We start from the raw sequence: 23513 nt of genomic DNA, 5'->3' as shown, positions 1-23513 counted from the left end.
AGAATATTCAAGTATTCTCACACAGTTTTCATGCCTTTATCAATGTTGAGACTTGGTAAATCAACAAAGGGAAAAGGGCTTCTCTAACTCTGCTTTAGTTTATTATCAACACTACTGGCTGCTCTGCACAAAGACCCATGAGATCAACAGAGACCACTTGTATTTCCACTTTCTCACAGATAATGATGGGTCAAACTCAATGCAAAGTAAAACTGCTTTTAAAAAGGATGCACAGGATTTATCAACAAATCAGAGTGATTAACTTATTTATATTATCTATGTTACTTTTAAAGACTTAAAAGCATTTTGAGGATATATATTTAGATGTGTCAGGAACATGAACATTTCAGAAGTCAAGTCTGTATAAATACCAAAATAAAAACAAACAGACCTGAAACCCTTATTTAAGCAATACCACTGCTGGGACAGATTCTTCCAACTGTATTTAGTGCAAGCAGTTTTTCCCTCTGAGTATCAGCCTGACACAGTCTACATTCACTAGGACTTAATGTAAGTCAAATGTCTCCTGCAACAGCAGGACCAGAATCTGGCTGTAAAACGCAATGCTCCCCAGTGGGAAGCATTGCAAAGGGGAACTAAGAAATAAAGGAGTATAAGGGGTTGATGTTAACTTTTAAATATTCTTCAGAAGGCCGGGGAAATACTGCTATCTTTGCTCACTGTGTGCAGCACACACCTTGTACTCACACCAAAAATTTTGGAAATTCTTGTCATCACTTCTTTACTAGAATACCACACAGCACAAATGATGGTAACAGATGCCTTGTTACAGAGTACATGAAACATCACAGTTAAGTATATAGTGGTACACTGACTTTTTAAAATGCCCACTGGGATCCTTTTCCACCAAGGAGAGAAGCTGCTGATCCCTGATTAGGCATTCTGGGCACTTCAAAGAAAAGCTGGTTCTTCTGGTTAAATGACAAAATCCCCAAGCAGATGTGCAACTTCCCTGGCTTCAACTCTGCACCTCCAGGGAGTGCAAGCCAAAAAGGATGTGAGACCAGCCAAAAACAGAGGTGTTCTTGGCTACAGAGAACACTTTGCACCTATTCAAAAAGAGTGTTTGGAAGGTTTTTCACAAATGTAGGCAAGCACCTCACTCACGCTGTGGGCAGGCCAAGTATTTGTAACATTCTTTTAAGCACGTACCTTCAGATCATGCTCCTGTCACTGGGAATCACTACTAACCCACATGGATGTCCACAGAGACTCAAACAAAAAGACTAGGCAACATCAAAACAGTTGCTTCAGGGGTCAAAATAGTTCTTGGTTGCTTAGTTTAAAAAAAATTCTCTAGCAAGGACAGTTTTGCAAAGTAAAAGACTAGCACTTCTCTGTGGAGAGGAAACACTTCATTCTTCAGCCTTTATTCTAAACCTCTGCATGTCACTGTTTAGTTGATACTTTTGGAGAACATATTATCTACGGTATCATTGGTGTGATATAAACTTGCACTGCTTTAAATTCTAAATACACCATTGGAATAAGCACAAAGTAGTAAACATAGACTTCATTAATTCAATTTTTTCAAAACTGTATTTCTTCCCCACTTAATCATCTATAAGGTCTATGTGCCACCTACAATACAAACTTCCACAGTTTGAGTGAAAATAGGTTAATATGTTGATAAATTTCCAGTTTGTAACTTTCTTATCAAACAGGTTGGGTTTTTTCATCTTTGTATCTCTACTTCAGATGTTTCCTGTCTTTTTCCTTATGCAATCAATGCAACTGCTACACCAGACCACTGGCAAAAAACTCAAGGAACATATAAATGTTTTTGGATTAACATGCCAACCAAAAGAATCCTGATTTGCAGTTGAAAGAGATGGTTTATGATCTTAAAAAATTGTGAACCACTACAAAAGTTCACTGATTCAAGAATTGCTGAAGCCTGTGGAAGCTCTTCAATGAATTTAAAAGAGCTTTGGAGCAGATCCTACATTTCAAAATAGGACTATTGTGTAATACACATGGACTAATGAACCAGATACATCTCTCAATAAATGCAGAATCTGAGGGGTGATTATTTTAAGAGGGGTTCCTCTATAAGCACCTAGTTTTACCCTTTCATGTAATTATCTTCTTGATTCATATAAGGTTATATTTATTATAACAGGTTTATATGCTTAGAAAAAGACTCAATAAGGCTAAGTCTTAAAAGAGAGCAATAAACAGGACACAATGCAAACTTAAAAATCTAAGTTCTGTAGAGATTCTCTATAAGGAAATATCATTGTCCATTCCAGGCACGCTAGTGAATGCCCAATACATCCATTTTCGTCTGCCTTTTAAATTATTTTTATTCTGTTTGTAAAAGCTTCATGATGCCTAGTGCTGATCCATCTTTTAAGAACATGGAATTACACCCACTTCCTTTTGTGCAGGAATTACAATAAACTTCCTCTAGTGCAGTAGTATCGTTGCCTCCAGCTTCTGTTAGGAAAGGGAGTTGGTGTTATTACAGTGAAAGAACACAGGTAGCTCAGCTTAGACATGATCAGCTAATAATTAACCTCCAGATCTGAGGAAATCTTTTATCAGTATACCTTACCTTATTTGTTTAGATTTTCTGGTTTATCACAACCCCCCATGTCACTGAAATATGAAGCTCAAGCTCCCGTACATCCATGTACTGCTTGATCTGGACAAATAGTTTTACACAATATTTCAAAGGCTCTATCATATATAACTTTGTTAGAAGACAGGTCTCCATCTCCTCATACAGTTCCGTGGCTATCTAATGTGCACAAGTCCTGACTTTAAAATAGTTTAAGTGAAAAACCTCACTTAATTATCCAAACAACATTCCAGCTCCCATTCTTTCAACATAAATCCAAGCAATCAACTTTGTTAGACTAAGAATCTGCACTCTGGTGATAAAATTTCTCCTGGTCCCTAGCTAGTATTAATTATAGTTAAACCTGGACATGGAAAGATTGGAATAATTTTGTGTCTCTTCTTTCAGATCACAGAATGCAAATAAGATCCAGAAATAACTTTTCTATTCCACAGCAGCTGGCAAAGTCAGGTGTTAAGATTGGCTTTTACCATATGATCACAGAGACTACTAAACAGTATAAATTTTTTGAAGTAACAGCTTGCCAGTTCTATAGCAACTTGGACTATAGTTCCTGTTTTTATAAACTTCCAACCTTTATATGTTAAGCCCATTTTTATTGTCAATACTCTTCAAATTTAACATGATGCCAACTGAAAATTTTTCCCTTAATTCTTACATTCCCAGAAATTACTAGAAGATGAAAAAAGAGAAGCATTTAGCTTTACTTTAAGACTTGCTTTTTCTTCAGTTAGCTAACTCTTACAAGCTTGCTTCAGCTTTTTGTTTTCTTGAGTATGTTTGCCACACATGTATGAGGACATAGAAGAATCAATAAAAGAAAGTTGACACAGGTTTAAATCAGCTCCTGCCTGCCAAGGCCATGCTTAGATTGACAGAGTCAATAAAAGCACAGATGGAGCAGACTAGGACACCTGCAAACCCTACTGTTAGCTATGGGCCCTCATTCAGTACAAGAAATCAGAATTTTTGTAATGTGAAGCATCTGATTGACCACCTGAAGTCACTGGAGCTGCATCTGATTGTAACCACCACTGACCCACCCAACAAAGCATTCCTGCTTAACTTCAAGCATGTGTGCTTGTGATTAACATTTCCTCGAGCACCTGGAGTCCTGCTCCTGCCCTCTTCACTTGGTAGCCTGCCAGCACAGGGCCCTGCAGTGCCACCCTTCAGGGCACTGACAGCCTCACCAGCGCTGCCTGGCCCCAGCCCACACCTCCTGCACAGGGCTCCAGGCTCTCCAGCTCTGGCCTGCTTTAGTCTCAGCCTCCCAAGCTTCACTGTGCAGTGACTCCAGCCCTGGCCCTGTGTCCCAGACCAACATCAGATCTACACCATACACAGCTTGACACCTGGATGGCTCCCACCTTGCACCTTGCAGCCTTCCCTCTACCGTATCTTTGGTAATCCCTCCTGGATAGACTCTGGACCCATATGTAGCCTTGTCTCCTCTCCTGTCTCTGCCCCTGTCCCCTTTTGCTCCTGACTGCATTCTCTCGAGGGATGCTGGACCTGTTACATTGCTTTGCCTTGTCTGGGACAGTTGATAGACCCTGCTCCTGTGCTCTGCTCAGGTGCTGTGGGACTGCACCCTGCTAGGAGAGGGCACTGCCTGCCTGTGTGGGGTCAGCCTTGGCTCACGCTTCAGGGAACAGGCAGACCCTCCAGCTCCCTGACACTCAGAGGAGTGATTCAGTCAATAAAATCAACCATTTCCCTTGAATTCACTGGGCTTTTGGTCAACCCATGGAAAGCTTTTTAAAGACCATGGGAGTATTTGCAGTCTGCAAGATGAGCCCTTCAGTGTCTTCTCTGAGATTCCCACAAAGTGCAGAACTTTGAGTGCTCTGCAACAAAAATGAGAAAGCCCAGGAATGCCAGGTACAGGGAAGGGATCCTTGTTACTGTGTGCTACTTGCTACTTCAACCCCTTTAAAATATGAACACACCTTTCAAAGTGCAGAGAAGGCAAACGGACTAACTAAAAATAAATATTTTCAGCCACAAAAAGAAAGACTGTTTTATGAAATGAACTTTATACTGTTTCTATTTAAAAGGCACAGAGTAATTTTACAAAGATCTAGGACTTCTGTCCTAGAAAACTCCACTCTCTGAGGAAAATCTCTTCCAGTGCAAAGTGCTAGAATCATTCTTCCAGCAAAAAGACAGGGATGATACAGAAAACTGTAGGGAAGGAAAGGAACACAGTAGAATATGTTACCCTGATTATCTACTTTCACGGGGCTATCACAATAGAAGTTTATGAAACGTGACAGTTTTCTGGCTCATAACCCATCTGGAATTGTCTGACCATGGTCACATTTTAAATTATTTCAGCCTCCAAAACATGGTGACCACATCAGAACTCCAATTAGAACAGTTCTTGGCCTGTGCCAACCCTTGAACCGTGACTGGGAAAATGCGACTGGTGCAGATAAGAACTTTACAGAATCTCTTTCAACATTAAATCCATACAGACAAGAAAGCTCAGTGTGAGAAAGGTCCCTGAAATGAATTAATTCACCTGTAGAGTACCACCTCCAGCCTCTGAGGAATTCCTCTTATGTTACAGTCCAATGGGTGAAAGGGTGGAGCCATAATTTTGCTGACTCCTCTCTGTTCAATTCTGAAGCCATGGAAGATTGAGCCAGGAGAATCCCATGACAATAACTGACACCCCACCTGTGTGATCAGAACCCAGGTAACTACAGGCCCCACTGGGAGCCACACCTCATGTCCAGCCAGAACACAGACTGCTTCTCCTCCAGCAAGGAAAACAAACCAGATGGGCTGGTACATCTCATAGTTATGAATGCTACATCTACAAAGGTGTGAATCAACACATTTTAAGAATCAGTGATTCCTTTAATGGAATGACACTCACAAAAAAGCAGAATCAAGCCTGGTGAAATTCTGGTTTTGCATAAATGTAACTGTGTGTAACAACTCATGCATGTGGGCTTCCTTTGAAAACTGAGGATTAAACAGTTACCTTCTTTAAATTTTGCTTTATGGTTGTACTGTCTCGCTCCACCACCTTCATCATTTCTTGGCTTGCCATGTACAAGATGTTGGCTACAGAAAAAGAAACAGGGAAAAATGTAAATACATAGCAAAACTGTTAAAAAGTACAATACAGACACAACTCTGCAAAGAACCAGAGCAATTAGAGCAGTCATCGTCTTGACAATCCCATGGAAAATAATGCCACGGACAGAAAGAGTTTATCTCACCTAACAATTAAAAAGGCATACAGACTGAATTAACTTATCTCCTATTAATTAATTAATTCCATAATTAATGGAGAGGGAAAGGATTTTCCAATTGTAACTCTATCCATCTATCCTACAGACTTCTAGACCAGCCCATGGTGATGACTTTCTCTCCTGACCAGAGAAAGAACTCTAATGACCAGCTTTCATTACATGCTTTTAGAAAAGTAAAGGTCAGCATGAAAATCCCATATGGAGGGTTTTCAAGACTTGGTTTTAAATACAAAACATACATTACAAGGCATTATTAATCAGTGGCAGCTGATTAATATGCCTTGTAATGGCAGCTACAAATATATGGTTGTCCTTCATAAAATTGATGGCATGTGTCCAGTCAAGACTGGACTGGACACCAAATGCCTAAGTCTTAGCTCTCTGGAATGTAAAGTATTAAAAATAGCTTAGTGCAATTTATTTTGAGTTGATCTGCAAGACATTGTCTTAGAGACGTAAATGACTGAGTCTAACATTTGGACACCTAATTAATTTTATGAAGTCTTGAGTTCAGGCATGTCCCTTATATGTTAGACAGCAATGGGAACTAAGCACTTCTGGAAAGTGCTTAGTTGGGTTGGTTTTTCTGGATGTCTGAATATTCACCAATTTAAACATCCTGACACAGAAAGATCACACTGCCCACCTAGCCTGACTTCTCACACAACAGACCCTACAGAAGCTCCTCATACAGTCCAAAGCCTGGCTTTGAACAAGCACTGCAGATTATGAATTCTGCTGCTAGAGAAAACCTTGTATTCAACTGCAGAATCAGGAGTTTTTCCATACATTACGTTTCCTGAATATGAGAGAGTGTTTTAATAAAGGCTATCCATTTCTGTCATCATCACGCTGTACTGAAGAAATGTGAAGCTAGCCAAAGAATCAGCACTTCTTTTAGCTCTTTTTCAGACCAGTTAGCTTACTGGGCTAATAAAATGGCCAAGCCTCTCCTGACCTCTGATCAAAGAGACATTCATAACCTATATGTGGGAATAAATGACAATATTCTACTTTCTCACCAGTTTGTAAAACCAACATGGCTAAATTATCCAAAAACATTTAAATTTCTACGTCTCAAAATAATGGAAAGTATTTTAAGATACTAGATCTTCACCTGAAAAAGAGGAGAAAATTGAAAGACTTTGATAATTTTAAAAATCAGAACCAATGAAGTTTTGTGCACAAGTAGTTAATGACAGGGTTGGATCTGATGCTGCTTTGAGACAGGAGTAAAACAGTCTCACACTGTGGGATAGGGGAGGAAGTGGCAATCACACAGGTCTTTGGTGGTGACCAGAACATGGAGTTGGCTGAATTCCAGCAGTGCTCTAAGGAAACAGAATGCCACTGGAGAGATGAGTGATGCCACTGGAGATCAAATGTTAACAGACAAAGCCAGGGCTCTCAAATGAATAAAAAAAATCCTAGAAAGTAATATTTACTTCTGAGCCAGCCAAAGCAGATGCAATTCAGTTACAGGCCTGCAGAGTTTTGCCTTCTTCAATTAAACATTGAATGCAGCTTGTGCAAGTTCTGCCTTCCCTTGACAAGATGAAAGGGTTGTCATAGACAATCCAACAAATCTGCTGGTCCCACCCTACTCTGCTGGGAAAAGGGGTCTCTGTGCAGTTTCACTTCTAGCAACCCAGCCATCCAATCCTGTGGTGCAGCTGGCAGAATCTGTGCATCTACAGCATTGCTGAGCTCATACCCTGACACTGGTTGTTGTTCTCTCAATTCAGCTCCAAACTGATGGATTACATTCCTTGTTTTTAGAAGGATGCACATCTTCAAAAATCATCCAGGGAAAACTTAAACAAGAGATAAGAAAGGCAACTGGAACAAGTCCAGAGGAGAGTCACTAAACCACAGGGCTGGAACACCTCTCCTGTGAAGACAGGCTGAGAGAGTTGGGGCTGTTCAGCCTGGATGAGAGAGGATTTGGGGAATATTTATAGCACTTTCCAGTATCCAAAGGGGCTGCAACAGAGACAGAATAGGAATTCTCACAAGAGCATGGAGTAATAGGACAAGGGGGAATGGCCTTAAGCTCAAAGACAGCAAGTTTAGATTGGATATTAGGAAGAAATTCTTTACTGTGAGGGAGAGATTCTTTACTGTGAGGCACTGGCACAGGTTGCTTCAGAAGCTGTGGATGCCCCATCTGTGGAAGTGTTCAAGGCCAGGTTGGATAGGGCTTTGAACAACCAAGTCTAGTGAAAGGTGTCCCTATCCACAGCAGGAAGTTAGAACTGGATGATCTTTAAGGTCCTTTCCAATCCAGACCACTCTGTAAGTCCATAACAAAGAATTCCATAGGAATGCAGTTAATTTCTGATTGAGTTCTGCTTCTAATGTGGTAACTCTATGACTTCAATGCTCAGAATTATTACCTATAACTGAAGCTGTTTGCCAAAAGCCCTGCTCTGTGTCAGAAGGCAGATGTGGAGAGCAGCCCTTGCTACTCTAAGTGCTGGTTATTCAGGTGACCAAGTTAGCTCCCTGGATTTAGAGGATTTCACAAAACACTAAGTGCAATAGCCTGGATATCTGTGGCAACAGGACTTGTACCAAACACCCTGTGTGAGGATCTCACTATGTCAAGACTTCTGTTTTCCAGCCCAAAATTCAATTCTTGTTAGCAGGCCACAGGAGACAGCAGATGGGCAGTCAGAGCTGCTGCATTACCTTGCAGTACCTGCAGTGGATGGAGGCCAGGGATGACAGTAGCAGTGGCCCTCAGGGCAGAACCTGACAGATTCAACATTACTGGGATGCTGCAGGCAGCTCTCCACACCCAGTTCAGTCACACAGTGGGAAGAGAAGTACTGTCCTGCTCCCCTTCTCCCATCTTCCTGGTTGCTCCGTCCTACCTCCTGTTCTCAGTGCACTCTGCTCATACTCCTGGGTGGGTTGTGTGGTTTTTTCAGTAAATAATAAGAACTGAAGTGAGATTCACACATGTAGTAAGCTGAGATGAGTCACAGAGATACTAAAACTGTAAGACAGCAAAGGCAGCAAGGGCAGTACTTCAAAAGGAAATGTCTCTGAAGGTTTGGGCACTGTGCAAGAAAGGGAACCAGGAAGGCAGGATTAAGCTAAACCGGATGAACAGCAAGGTTCAAGAGTCTATTTCAACCAAACAGGAATCCTTCAAATTTTGGAAACATGATCCTAGGGAAACCAATAAACAGGAACTTAAACTTCAGCAGGCGTTAAGTAAGAGGAAATTGCAAAGAGCAGAAGTAGGTTTCCAAGAACAAACATTAAAGGATTTAAAAATAAACAATAAAATATTCCTTAGGTATATCAGGAACAAGAGGCCTACAACAGAATTTGTATAGGCTAAGGGAGCAGCTAAAGAAGATAATGATGCTGTTTGAAAGATAAATGACTTTCCTTTATGGCATCCAACTTTCTTGTTCAATACATTCAGGAGGTTTTTGCTCTCTATATTCTTTTTCTGGTGATAACAATTTCTCTTTGAGTAGTGAGATATCAAGAAGAAGCAACAGTGGGGAGAGAGCACAAAATACATCAGGGCTAGAAGGTATATTTAGGGTTTGAAATAACTCCAATTTGCGAATTGCTGAGTTAATAACAATTTTGCTACACAAGAATCACCCTGTCCTATGGCTTTGGGAGTAGAAAATACTATCTAATTGCTACTGATTTTACAAAGGAAAATAGGATTTTAGTGATCTTTAAAGTCTGAAGTATGCATAACTAGATTACAAAAATTACAGGTCTTTAAAAAACTCTCTCACATATGACACAACAAACTTTGGCTGGAATTAAACATCTATAAAATGAAAGGCTGTAATATGATAAGGAGTTTGGAAGCAAATAAAAAACTAGGCTTAGATAATCTGGTCTTCATAACAATAAAGAAGGTCTAGAGTCATCACAATTTTAAAAATAATAAATTTATAATAATAAAATGCAAATAAATCCTAATAAATTAATACAATTTGAAATCTTGTTTTAAAATCTCTAAATAATTACTGAATACACCTGGCAAATTAATAATTTCTGCTATGGATTAAATCACTTCTCAAGATGACTCTATTTTCAGGGATAAAACCTTTAGACCTTAATCTGAATTAATTACTGAATTAATTAATTACTAAAATGAAGTGGAATGAATCCTGGCCAAAGATTCTAGTCCAGGTCGATATTAAAAACAAATGGGTACCTGATTTCTTAATCATCTGGTAAACAGGTAAGTCCTCTATTGACAGCATTTACACAGGACATGATGTTAGTCAGGTTGTGAGGAACAGGCGGTGAGAATGAGACAGAGCCAATGAGAAGAGAGAAAAAAACCCAATGCAGTAATGAAGTTCAAATTAAAGAAATCAAGATGCATGCAGAAAAAAAACCAGTGTTTTTTCCATTACAAGCTTATAATCAATGCAAAGAATGCAATCAGAATCCAGAGATCCCCAAGATGACTGGTGTTCACTACCCACATTAACTCCAAAGTCCAATCATACCATATACCAAGTTTCTTGAACAGTAGGAGGAAGATGATGCAGAATTCTGCAGCACCACTACACCATGTGACCTCACCTGAAGAACCATTTACTCTATGCTGACAGCCACAACCCCTGAGGGACACTGCAAAACTGAGAATGGTGGGGAAAACAATCAAAGAAGTACAATAAACATCTGTTCCATCATGTTCGTGCTACTTTATGACACACTGGTCTTCCCCCTCTTAGAGCACAAAACATTTAAATACAAAACAATAAAAGGAAATACTTTTTAATGTCATATGCAATTAATTATGAACCTTGCTGCCACAGGAAACTGATCTGCACACATATTTGACGCATTCACTTTAGGTGTGTTGCCCTGAGCTCCTCTAATTGTAAACACAGTTAATAAAATTAATTTTAGGGCAAATCTCTACAAAGGCCAGATACCTTATACTTACATCAACCCCACCTTTTAGATACCATTCTCTACATCTGCTACTTGGTTTCCTGTAGATATGACCAGTGGCTCGTCTCTCTCTTGAATTTTACTGATGCTGAATTTCAGCTCATGTCAGTGAATCCCTCTCTCTTCAACAGCAAGGCTGCAGCTCTTTCAGTACTTGTACTTCTTCATATGTATGAGAATCATGCTTCATTTTACAGCACATTAGCCCACATGAACTTGTGACACACAATATTCCCATTATATTTTCTTGTGGAACTATTCCTTAACCAGGAATTTGCCACCCTTGTAAGAAATTTACACACAGAACAACTTGGCTCCCTAAGGAATGACAGCATTGTCCTCTCCTTGCTCCCCAGCCCTTGTCTTAGCTTGTGAAGGTCACTTTGATCCCGTCCCTCTCCAGCACATTTGCAGCCTATTCTAGCATGGTGCTTTCTGTAACCTCAGCAAACACACACACTGTGTTCTGCTGGTCACATAGGGAACAGCTACTGAATACTAAAGGAATGAAGATAAGACTGTCACAAAATCCTACTAGATACATCTTTCCAGTTCCAAAAATCTTCCCGAATCCCATTTTCCAGGCAGTCATACATCTGACTAGTAGGTGCTGTCAGGTATGTCGTATTTCCCAAACTTTGTAAGAGCATAATGGGAGACGCTGTAAACATTTTTATTAAAGTCAAAATATCCTAAATCCACTGCTTCCCTCTAATCCACATTAGTGTAGGATGTTTAATGTCTGGGGAAAGCTGTATTTAAAGCTACACAATTATAAAGCAGGAACAGTAACTTTCTCTCTGGCTGCTATGGAATGTCAATCTGGGCTTCTTCAAAAAAGCTATTTTTCTCAAAAGCTAAGTCACAAGTTCAGGGAGAAATCTCTCTGCTATTTCCTAATACTACACTCTGCTAACCTTGGCATTTTTTGAATATTTAGTTCTTTCCTTTTGAAAAAAAAACTTGTTCTGTTTCCTTATTTCATGAATACCAAACAGCTTTTTCTAAGGAAATACCTCAGAACTTACCTCTTTTGTGTGCAATTAGAAAGCCATCTAAAAAAGCTCTCAAGGACTGTTACTTTGAGCTTTTCAGCAGCTCTGAAAATCAGGCTGTGAACTGGGCACAACCAGATGCTGACACTTAAAAAATGAATGGCGTCTGAAATCTGTCACTGGGTTTGAAGAGGAAGGTTGTCCTGGGAGATCACCTGCACAGTGTTTGCTACCTGGTGTTACTGACTCTGGAAAGATTTCCAACCTGTGCCAATGCTTGCTTTAGCAGGAAATCTCTAGAATCCCAGAATCACTACCAAGAGTCCTGGAAAAAATATTTATTGGGTTTTATTGTCATGATTTCAAGTAGAATATAAAATGCAATGTAGAGCCCACATGCTGAACTTCCTGTGTGAACCTATTTCACCCAAGCCTGCAGAACCATTCACTGCACAAAAATAAAGCACATCCAGCAAACTGTAGGACTGTGGCTCAAAATGCAAATGTAGGAAATGCACTTAATGGGCTGTGTGGAAGCTCTGCTGGAGCTGAGACCTCAGTGTCCATCCTGGGCCAGAGTGAGTGTGTAGCTTCCATCTATTTGGCATCCACCACTGTCACTGAAGACAGAAATATCCAGGGCTCAGTAAAGGTAAAAGAATACTGAAATTAGTATTCTGAAAAATCATTACAAGTGAAAGATAAGACTGTGGGATGAAAGGTCAAGAGGTCTGGAATTTTTGTGAACTATTACTGAAATTCTCTGAGACCCAGTACAAATTAAAAAATCTCTACGTCTCAGTTTTCTCATTTTAAAAACACGCTTCAGGCTGCTATGACAATGAAGTGTGTTTTGTAGACTGTCTTAAAAATACTTGCAAGTGAAAAACATTATGTAGAAATGTCTATCAATTAGTCCTTGAAAAATATATTTCTTTATCAATAATGAAATTCATCATATTCCCTTATTATTGCTCACCACTACCTTGAACGTTGCTTTTTACAGTGATCAAGTAACAAAATCTTCACAGCTATCTGATGAAGAAAACCTCAAAAACAGAGCCAAAGGTTAGTCTGAAAGTACCCAAAGTCAAAACATGCCTCTGTGAGAAAACTATGCTTTTCGAACTTAAAATCTTTCTCTGAATTGGCTTAGTGAAGCCAATACCAAAGGCTTGGAGGACCTAATACTGCACACACACACACTTCTGCCTCTTTGCTTTTAGCAGGAATGTTTGAAGTGACAGTGCTAAATATCTGAAGGATGACAACTGTCCTGTAGTTTGTAGTTTGTAGTTTGTGTGTGCCTTCCACCAGTCCTTAACTGATATTTAGTTCAACTGAAATAAGCTGATCCTGCCATAAAATGAAGGTGTACACGGTGGCTGATGAGCTTCATGAGAAGTTGTGCACTTGTAGAGCTTCCTCCCAAAAGCAAGAAGGGACTGAAGGAGGGACTTCACCCACCCAGTGATAAATCATGAGAACATTCAGTGTCTGAAGAACCACAGCACTGCTGTGATGGGATGTGTAAGTGAGATGTACACCACTCACATCAGCTCTCTTGGTACCCTGGATATTCAGACCCTGAAATGGGGAGGGTGTTCTCACAGAAATGGGTGTGAGTGCTCCACAACTCCAGTCAGACACACACAGTGGGTTGAAAGCTCCTTAGTGGGCAAGGATGGTTTGCAGTATCAAGGCTGGAGTTAAATCCTAAATCCTGTCTTGCAGGGATGTGACTTATGAAGCCATCACCCTACCTGCTGAGGATACATAAACTGCAGTTCTCTCCTGAAAAGAGGTTAGAAAAAAGGAACAAAAAATATTTTTTTCTTATCCTTTGCATGGAAAGCAAAAGTCCAGTGTCCCAGCACTCTCAATTCCTATCTAGGAAACAGGCTCCTAACAATTTGGCTTTGAACCAGTCAAGGATTTCTAGTCAAAGAAATATACAAGCTCTTTAGCTTTTCCTGTAAACATCTTTTTGCTTATTCAGTATGTTGATCTGGTTTAACAGTCTAAAGCAAATTTGAGTCAGCTTTGTTCTTCATTTTCATGGCAGAATCCCATTCCTTCAAATGTGTACTTTTGCATATACTGGACTGATGCATGATGAGTCAGTATGAGTCAGTGGGATAATCCAGAACACAGAAAGTGAAGCCTATACCATGAATTTTTCCAGCATAATGGCCTTTGTAAATATTCCTTCATATGGTTTATTTCTAACAAAACAAACAAAAAAATGTGGTTGCAAACCTGCAGAAACTGGCCAAAGTACCTGGTGACAGCTGTAGAACCCCAAAGTTTTTATCATGTTCTATTCCATCTTAAGCTGCTGATACCCCTTGTAATTCACAACCAGGTTACCAAGATTTAGTAACAAAAAAAAGCTAGTGTTAATTAACTATTGCAAACAATAGTTAATTAAAATTAGGACTAAGAGCTTAAAAGTGAATCAAAGTTTAAACAGAAAAATACCATATTTATTGTGTTTTTAACACATAAATACCTTAAAATGCTGTAACTTTTGCAGATCTTTCATATACACTTTAAATTACTTAGATTACTTTAAAAATGAAGCTCCTCATTTATTACCAGGTCAGGCTTATGAAATTTACTGCCAACTTAGCTTCTCCCCATGATCCTGCCAGTGACCTTTTTCCTGCCCTGGTAGGATCATTCCCTCTCCATGGATTAAAGGTGATTAAGGATCAGCGTCAGTTCAGTCTCATACATTTGCTAAGCAGAGACGACAAACTGTGCCAAAATGTGTTTGATTTATTTGTTGGGGTTTTGTGATAGAGGAACCCTGATTGGACTCAAATCAAGGATCCAGAAAAGAATAGAGTGCTTTATATCATTGGTAGCTCTTTAACCCAAAGTGTCACAGCAAGGACTTAATATCCTTCAGCTAAATTATTAGTTTTCACAAACAATAATGACTGAAATCAATCAAGCTTTTCAATGCTTCGGGTTCTTTAATCTCCAATTCAAGCAGCCAGTCATTAGATGGATACCTATATCTATTGAGCAAAACTTCAAACACATTGATACAGCCACAGTGTAGCCAAGCAAACCACATGTGAAATAGAAAACTTCCTGATTTTTACAAAATGCATGCCTAGAATTATTATCATTGTTTTCTAAAGATTTTAGAACAATAGTCAAAACTAATTTCTCATCTGCTGACTCTCTGGATATCAAGAGATCTATGCTAGAACTTGAAAAGTTGTGCAAATTCCACACATTTCTTACTCAGGACAGATAAACTTTACACTTGATTCTTGAAGCAATTCAGAGATTTCCTGTACTTGGACATAAATATGTGTTTTTCCTCAAGTCTTTAAAATTCTTGCTTGATTATTGAATATCCAAAGAAGATTTGCCTGCTTATTTGCAAACAAAATATTAGATTAGGGCTAAATTAATCATAAACTCACACTAAAAACTGAGGGGTCAACTATGTTGCCTGAGAAAATTCGAGATGATCCAGAACTATGTCATTATGGAAAGAACTCTTGAAAAAAATTACTTAAACACAGTGCACATATCCATAAAATACAAAAAGGTTTGTATTTCTGACTTAATCCTGATAAATTTTCAGAGATATACATGCCCTAGATTAATTTAAAAATAGCTTTGTGTTGTTGTGCCGTGACTAGAGCTCATTCTGTTTGGTTTGCTCTGTATATTAATTACATAAGTATTATTTTATTATTTAAATATTATTTATGCATAAATAATATAAATTATACATAAATATAAATTTTCCCATATATTATTTACATAAAAATGACACTGTGTTCTTTGCTGGGCAACGGAAATGAATTTACTGTGATAGAAAGAATAGACAGAAAGAGATGCCATACTAATGAAACAAGGGACAATAACAAAGGAAAAAAATCCTTTTCAACTTCATTGGCTAATAGTTTTCAGGAAATCATCAAAATAGTTCCTTTTCCAACAAAAATGAGTGGTTGTGAAGATAGCCCCAATCTAGACAACTTAATGGATGCACACACACATTCTTTAATAGCTTGTTCATCAGACAAACATAAGACTACAAAGGGTTACCCGAGCTCACTTCATTTCCCCACTGCTGCTGGCCTTAGATTATGTTGACTCTATCAACAAGATTGTGGCTGTAGGTGTAAATTTATTAAGTCCTACACATGAAAATATTGTTCTATTTTATAAGTTAGTAGGAGCTATGCTCTGCAATGGATACAAGGAGAAACACAAAGCCAAATTTTTACTTCAAGGTCCAGACAGTACAGTTTCAGCAGCATCAACCTTGGAAGAACATACTGTAACAGTTTCTAGAGGGGACAAATTCAGAGGAAAAGGAGACCATGGCCCTGCCTTCATGATGCTTCCAAAATGCAAATCTGGTGCCACTACTCAGATCAACCAAGCCCTCAAGCAGATGAATACAGAGTGGAGAGACACCTTACAATGTTTTGTGAAGGTCATACATACCAAGATACTGTCTTTTTTTCACCAAGAAATGAATAAAGAACTGAAGGGGTTTGTAAGAGATCAGTGATCCCCTTGTGACTGTGGTGCAGACTGTGGGTATTCTCAGTACTTCTGCAGGGTATTCTGAGACTCTGCAGCATAACAAGTTTTATGGCCCTTCCTCGCCATGCTCACTCACTCAGTAATTCTGGCTCCCTTGATTATGTTCCCTATCTATAGAGAACCTATGCTTTACATATTTAAAAAAAAAATTCTTACGTATTCCATTAGCTTTATTTTTCCAGGTTGAATGTCACTCAGTTAATTCATTTATTCTTCAGTAAAACAATATTTTGCAACTGGTCTCTGTCCTCCCTTGTGTTTGACATTGTCTTTTAATGAAAAACAGCTCACTATTGGTTAAAAGCCACAAACCTGATGTGCAACCAGGCCCAGAAGAGAACTCTTGAGTTATTAAAAAATATTTTGCAAATAATTTGTAATAGAAAAGACTATTAAGAAGTAGAAAAACATGTGAAAGGAAAGCAACTTTACATCAACCCATTACAGTAAGAACCTCTCAGGGCCAAGAAATTAGCAAGAGAGGACAAAGACACTGGAAGTCAAGAAATTTTTAGAATTCTCTTAACATACTATCATTTAGACCTGCATACTGTAACTACAAATGCCTCAATTCTTTAAGCCTTTATCTCAAAGAAAATTGCCTTTACTAACTGGCAGACCTTTCTAATGCAGAATTTTTGCCTATTTCTTGGAAGCATTTTGTTCTGACTATTGTTGGAAATGAGAGACCAGGGAAGATGGACTTTGGACCTCATTTCCAGCTATTATTTCCTGTGTAAGTCAGCAGTATATCTCAGTATGATGGTGCTTATATTCATCCAATTTTGAGCTAATTTTTCAGCAATATTTGTCACTATTTCTTAAAAAAAACAACACTCCTGTTTAGTGTATTATTACAAGTACTGAATATCAGTTCTACTAGACATGAAATAAAAAACTGAAGAGTGGCTACAATTTACTTAGTTTTTCCACATTTCTTACACAGAAATCTGAGCATAGCTCTTTATTAGTTTGCCCCTCATTGACATTAGAGCCTTACAGGTTTGTTCTTAAACCCAGGGCATAGTATAGTTCTCCCAAACATGGCCTGATGGTTTGGAAAATTATAGTGCCTTTCATTGTACCTTCATCAAGTACTCACTGGTTATAGAAAAATCTACTAAATTGTTCCATAAAGGCCAGGCTGTAAAGCACACATTTCCACACTGGCTTGGTTTTGATAGTCCTTTGTCCCTCCACTGATCAACAGCTTAGTAAAAAGCCTTTCCTAGTCTATTTTACCCTTCTGCCAACACAAAATGCACCTTCCCAGCTTCTGCTTTGACAATTGTGAAGTCAAACTTCCACAGTCTGTTTTCAACAACCAAACTCTTGTTGCTTTTGCAGGTACAAATGTAGGCTGTATCTGCACCAGTGTACAAAGTGGAGCCAGAAACTATTCTGGGACCCTGAGGCCAAGTGGAAGAGAATGGCTTGTTTCCACAATTAGATTCTTCCCCCACCAAAACTGCTTATGGGGACGATGCATGGCAGTGCTAACTCAACTGAGCCTGAATAGTTGGAGAATGCTAACTGGAGAAGGCTAAAAACATACCAGAATTCAGTCACATTATGAACTTTCATATTTGCTTTTAACTAATGTCAGACATTAGGCATGCTTTACCTTTATTTGGGTATCCTCAATCATTCTATGTGCATCTGTTCACCTGTTTTGCTTGGTTCTTCTACGGTAAGCTGTCCCTCATTAAGGGTTCTGAAATTCTCAATGCTACTCTTGTCTATTTAATCAGTGTGCATGACATTACAGGGCTGGAAGGGAACTCCATTGGCGTCTTTTTCTTAAGATGAATCAATGGTTCTATGTTATTTTCAGCAGGTACTTATGTGTCCTGTCATTAAGAAGCACACATGATGAAAGTTTCATTATCTTCACAGGAAATCCCATCTAGAATTCTGCTCATATCATTAAATAAAATCTAAACTGAATCACTTTTGTTGCAACATACTCCATTATATATTACCTCATCTACTATGGACATGTAAGTTAAATTACTGCCCTTTAGTAGAAAGCTCTTTCTATGTTCTTCATTTGACTCCTGTTCAATCTAAACAACTCTATTTTATGCCTGTCATAGGATTCACCTGATTAAATGTGAGTATCTCAAGCTTAGTTTTTCTTTCTTCACAGTCACACGAAAGTACATGGTTCATCTCATCCTTAAGTACTGACAAAGACAGATTAGACAAGTGTTACTTATTTCTCCACTGACTATGGCAGAATTTTAAGGAGATTATTGAGTGAATAGAGCTTTACGTTGTAAATATGCTAAGCATTTCTGTTCTAGCACAGGTGTTACCCTTTTGTGAAAATATGAAGCCAATCTGCCTCATCTTCAAATGAGGCATCATCTTCTGTATCAAACTGCCATATATTGTCTGCCAATTTCTTTTTCTGCTCTATTACACATATATTTTCATATGGATATAAATATATTTTATATATATAAATATATAGGTAAAGCAATGCACTGTGAGTAGTAGCTGAACAGTGTATGTTGTGGATTCCCTACTCTACAACCATCAACCATATTACATATTGCATTTTGGATAGCTTCAAATTTTCTTAGAAGTCCCTTAAATCCATCTGTCATGCTCTGGTGAATGTAATATTCAACAGATCTCTTGGCTTTAATATGTGGATGCTAAGGCAAGCACATCCATCCTCCTCCTTTCTCCCTGCTCTTTTTTCCCAAGAGTGTTACATCCCTTCATATTGATATTCCAGCTCTGTCAGTTCTCCCACCTGTGTCTGTTAAGACAATTAACTAATAATTTTGATGATTTTTAAAGGTTTGCAATGCGATTTTACTTTCCATGCTTTAGAAATTTACATGACCTGCACATCACCTGCCACATCTACCACCTTCCAGTAGTCCTTTTCTTCCTTATGAATTTTCTTTCTCTACCATAATTTCACACCATTCATGAGCACAAATTTGCTCACAGTGATATACAGAGGGATTTTTTATCTTTTCCCTTGAATTCATTATCAAGCATCCTTTACTAAATGTTTCAATGTTAATCACCTTTTCATGGCTAAGGAAGCCAAAGCTCCCATGACACTGGTCTGATTGAAAGTGCTTCAACCACTGTGCATACTTGAAAATATTCTTTTGAGGAAGCAGAGTGATTTTAATAGCCAAGTCTTATGCCCTGTGAAAAACAAGCAACCTCATTACCCTGTCATTAATCTCTCACTCTCTACAGTTTGTTTCCATGCATCTTTCTTTCCCATACTGACACTACAGCTTCCCAGGACACTTCTGATGCTCTGCCTTACAAAACTATCATTTACTGTCAGGTTTTTTTCACAGAATGAATCTGCTATTTCACCATTTGCCATTTAATTTCTATTTCTGCTATTACATCAGACTGCTGTTTGTGTTGGCTAAGGACCATGCAGAGACTGGGGACATCTTTTGTCAGGTGCTCGCCATACTGACCTGGAAAAGCCTGAAGTGATGCTTTCTTCTGTCACACAAGAGACTTCCACAAAACCTCCACAAATTCTTAGTCTCTTTCTTCCAGAACACTTAATTGATGCCTCCCTTAGCAAATCTGCCTCACAGCAGGATAATTTCACAATAATTTGTTATTACAAAATGCTTCAGAAATATTTTAAAATATGCACATTGACTACTTTAAATTCCCACTCTTGCCCTCTGTAAAGGTAAACTGGACAATATAAAATTAAATTGATAATTTTCCAGTAATTGTAGCCAAAGGAAAGAGTCCGGAGTGCCTGACTTGATCTTTATTTTTTTGCATCTAAGAAAGTGTTATACTGCATGGGAGTGCAAAAAGTCCCAGTCAAGTTGGCTTCAGCATCTCAGAGGCTACTTAGGCTACCAGGAAAAATAACATTTCTGCTCCACAGATTTTACAGTTTATTTCTAAATTGCTACTGCTGAACATTGAATTACAGATATGCACACAGAGTTTTTCATGTCCTTCCAAGGGACTTCACGCAGAGGGTAGAAGAATAAAATAATTTGACTTCAATGAGATGATTATGGCCAAAGACTCTCTCATGAGAGTTGGGACTGTTCAGGCTGGAGAGGCAAAGGCTCTGGGAGACCTTATGGCACCTTCCAATACCTAATGGGGCTATACAAGAGCTCACAGGGACTTACAAGGGCATGGAGTAATAAGACAAGATGGAATGGCTTTAAATCAAGAGAGAGCAAGTTCAGATTAGATATTAGAAACATATTTATTACTCTGAGGGTACTGAGACACTGGAATGGGTTGCCCAGGGAAGCTGTGGGTGCCCCATCCCTGGAAGTGTTCAAGGACAGGTTGAATGGGGCTTTGAGCAGCCTTTTCTAATGGAAAGTGTCCCTGCCCATGGCAGGGATCATCTTTAAAGTCCTTTCCAAAACAAACCACTCTGTGAGTCTGTGATTTTCATGTGCTGTGCAGTTTATCTGAACTTTGACATGCTGCAATACAGCTCTTAAATGCTGCATTTGTATCAAAATAGCCTGCATATAGTTGACTGAATTTTTGAAAATAAGTTTACCTCAAGAAATATACTACTATCTGATCGCATTTTTTCCTGGTAAGTTGCCTGTCTTATTGTAAGGTTCTTCAGTGAAGTGTCACATTAGTTTCATTTCCAGTTTATCCTTTGCTCTTGAGGAAGCAATCTCTGTCATTCCTCTGAAGGAGTCAGAAAACAGTGGTAAGAACTAATAATACCAAACAGCACTGTAATTTCCTATGAGGAAAACATATTTTCTACCAGTAATTATTGCCAACAGCAATCTTGGAAATATCGTATAACTTATTGTTTAAAACATCAAACAGAAGGAACTGCTTTGTATCAAGGATGACTAATGCAGGAACATGTGCTTCCACACATGCACAGACACATTAGATAAAATGTTGATGTTTAGAGGTTTACAAGATATAAACATTGACTTTGGGGTCTGCTTAAGTTTACACTTGAATTTAGAACGCAAACATAGCAGTTAATGTATAACCATGATGGACATGAAGAGGCAGAAACAGCTGCAATTGTTACGGATGGCCTTCTCCAATCTGCTTGGTACTACAGTTGCAGGAAGAGCAGAACTATGCAAGAAAATCAGTCAGCTGTGTTTGAGAAAGCAGAGTAGAGGCTAAAGGCAAAAATAAAAAGTTATTCAACAATTATACCCAGGTGCTTTGCAAACAATAGATGCTTTGTTGGGGAGTGTGAAAAACACTCATTTACTTTGTGTGATGAAGCATGTGCAGATGAAGTGGCATATGTGATGGAAAACTGAAATGTCCACAGGCTTAATCCTGCCTGAAGTTACTTTGGAACAACTCCCACCATCTTCAAATGATAGAACTGTCCCTTAGGTAGAAAAATTCATCTCCAGCTTAAGCTCTCATTCTGTGGCAGATGGCTGTGATGCTGGGAGCTCTGCCAGCGTCCAGACTTTGGTTATGGAAAGTGTCTGCAAGAGGGACACAGAAGGGTCTGCTGTAGGTGGTGCTCAGTCCATAAGGAATGGCCAGGATGGACACTGTCTGCAGCAATTCAGCATCTCCATTCTCCCTGTGGTTCCTGCCTGAGTTCTGTGGGATTACCCTGCTTTGCCAGACAGGGGTCTGGCCTGGGAGTAGCTACATGGAGGTCAGCTTAAGTGCCCTTCTGGACTGGGACCTAGGGCTGATTCTTTACTGAGGAAGCCTCATGAAATTCAACATCTGGATCACTTATCCTTTGAAAAAAGTGAACATTCCTACAACTGGAGTGGCTTTGATTCATAAGAAAGGTGGACTTTATACCACTTGGTACTTCATAAACAGAATGCATTCTTTTAAAGCTCGCTTTCAATAGACCTGGCCTTTGCACTAAGCAGAAAGCAATGTCTTGTGCCACTGTGTTTGCTTAAGAAAAGCCAGCATTTCCTTCTCAGATCCATGAAGATTCTGTAGCAATTTTCTCCTTGTCAGTATTGTCATATTATGGAATTATTGAGTGCTGGTGGACATCTTCATGACAAGGAGCAGGAGCAAAGTGGATTGCCATATTGTTTTAGCTGATCATCGGAATTAAATCCAAACCAGTGTCCACTTCAGTCACGTGGAATAACAGGTACTAAACAAATTACCAGCTTTGTAAATGTCATTTTCAGAAAAAAAAAACTTATTCCAAGACAAATGTCTAGAGTTTACCCATGGGTATGGATTTAGCATGAGTTTAAGTGCTTTGCTGGTACTGCATGATGAAGGAGTTTGATGGATCAAGCTAAATTTCTAACCAGTAAACACAAGTTATATCAGAGCCATGAGTTCTACTTCATATATTCCCTGGGGGAGTTTCAGCAGACAGGTCTCATTCAAAAGGCATAAGCCTACTGCAGAAGGGAGTCCTTCCCCTGAATTCAGGGAGGCTTGTATTGGCCCAGGAAAAATAAAATGCCAATTTGCAGATAACTGTCTGGCATAGTTTAACACAAAGCAACTGTAGCTGGTAGCACTTCACTGGCATAGAGTTATTTTCAACATCCTTTCTGCTTTGTTGATGTTACCTCTTCCTTTTTCATGCCATTTGCAACACATCATTAGACTCACTGTAAATTTGTGGGCGTAAATCGTGTCCCTGGGGATGAAGCCTCACCAGGGGTGAATAAACAATCTCCCCTTCCCCAACCAAATCCCAACTGTGCCTCACATTTCATGGAAATGATCAGCAGTTCCACTATCAAAACATTCACGCCTTATGAGTAATATTTATGATGGGAGTTTTTTATGTTGGGTTTTCCCCCAAGAAGAAAGAGAGGAATAATTAACAGAAACAGACCAAATGAGAAATTTCCACATTATTACTATTATTTTCATAAGGCTTTCACAGGAAAGTAAAAGCTTTTGCAAGTAATAAAAGTCCTCATTAAACATATTTCTTTCTTTTGGAAATGGGGTAAATTATGAAGCAGATTAACTTTAATAAATAAATAGGACTATAAATACATAAAAGTCATTGCCTTCCTCCAGTAATTTAATATGAGCATCCCACTCTGAAATAAGGAAAAGTTTATTCACACAGAAAGAATAGAGCAGATGTGAGGTTTTTCCATCAGCTTAAGTGCTGCC

General features: G+C 38.9%; 1 protein-coding gene across 1 annotated transcript in view; it reads right to left on the bottom strand.

Moving 5' to 3' along the window:
• The window catches only part of LDAH (lipid droplet associated hydrolase), a 112069-nt gene that overhangs the window by 9839 nt on the left and 78717 nt on the right, over positions 1 to 23513 (bottom strand). The window contains exon 6 of the mRNA XM_074538038.1: positions 5601 to 5683. Coding sequence (XP_074394139.1) covers positions 5601 to 5683 — 83 coding nt within the window. The remainder of the gene's footprint in view (positions 1 to 5600; positions 5684 to 23513) is intronic.

This window comes from Zonotrichia albicollis, chromosome 3, assembly GCF_047830755.1.
Source record: "Zonotrichia albicollis isolate bZonAlb1 chromosome 3, bZonAlb1.hap1, whole genome shotgun sequence".
Taxonomy (NCBI): Eukaryota; Metazoa; Chordata; class Aves; order Passeriformes; family Passerellidae; genus Zonotrichia; species Zonotrichia albicollis.
Note: the sequence above shows the minus strand (reverse complement) of the source record. Positions and strands in the feature narration are given on the sequence as shown.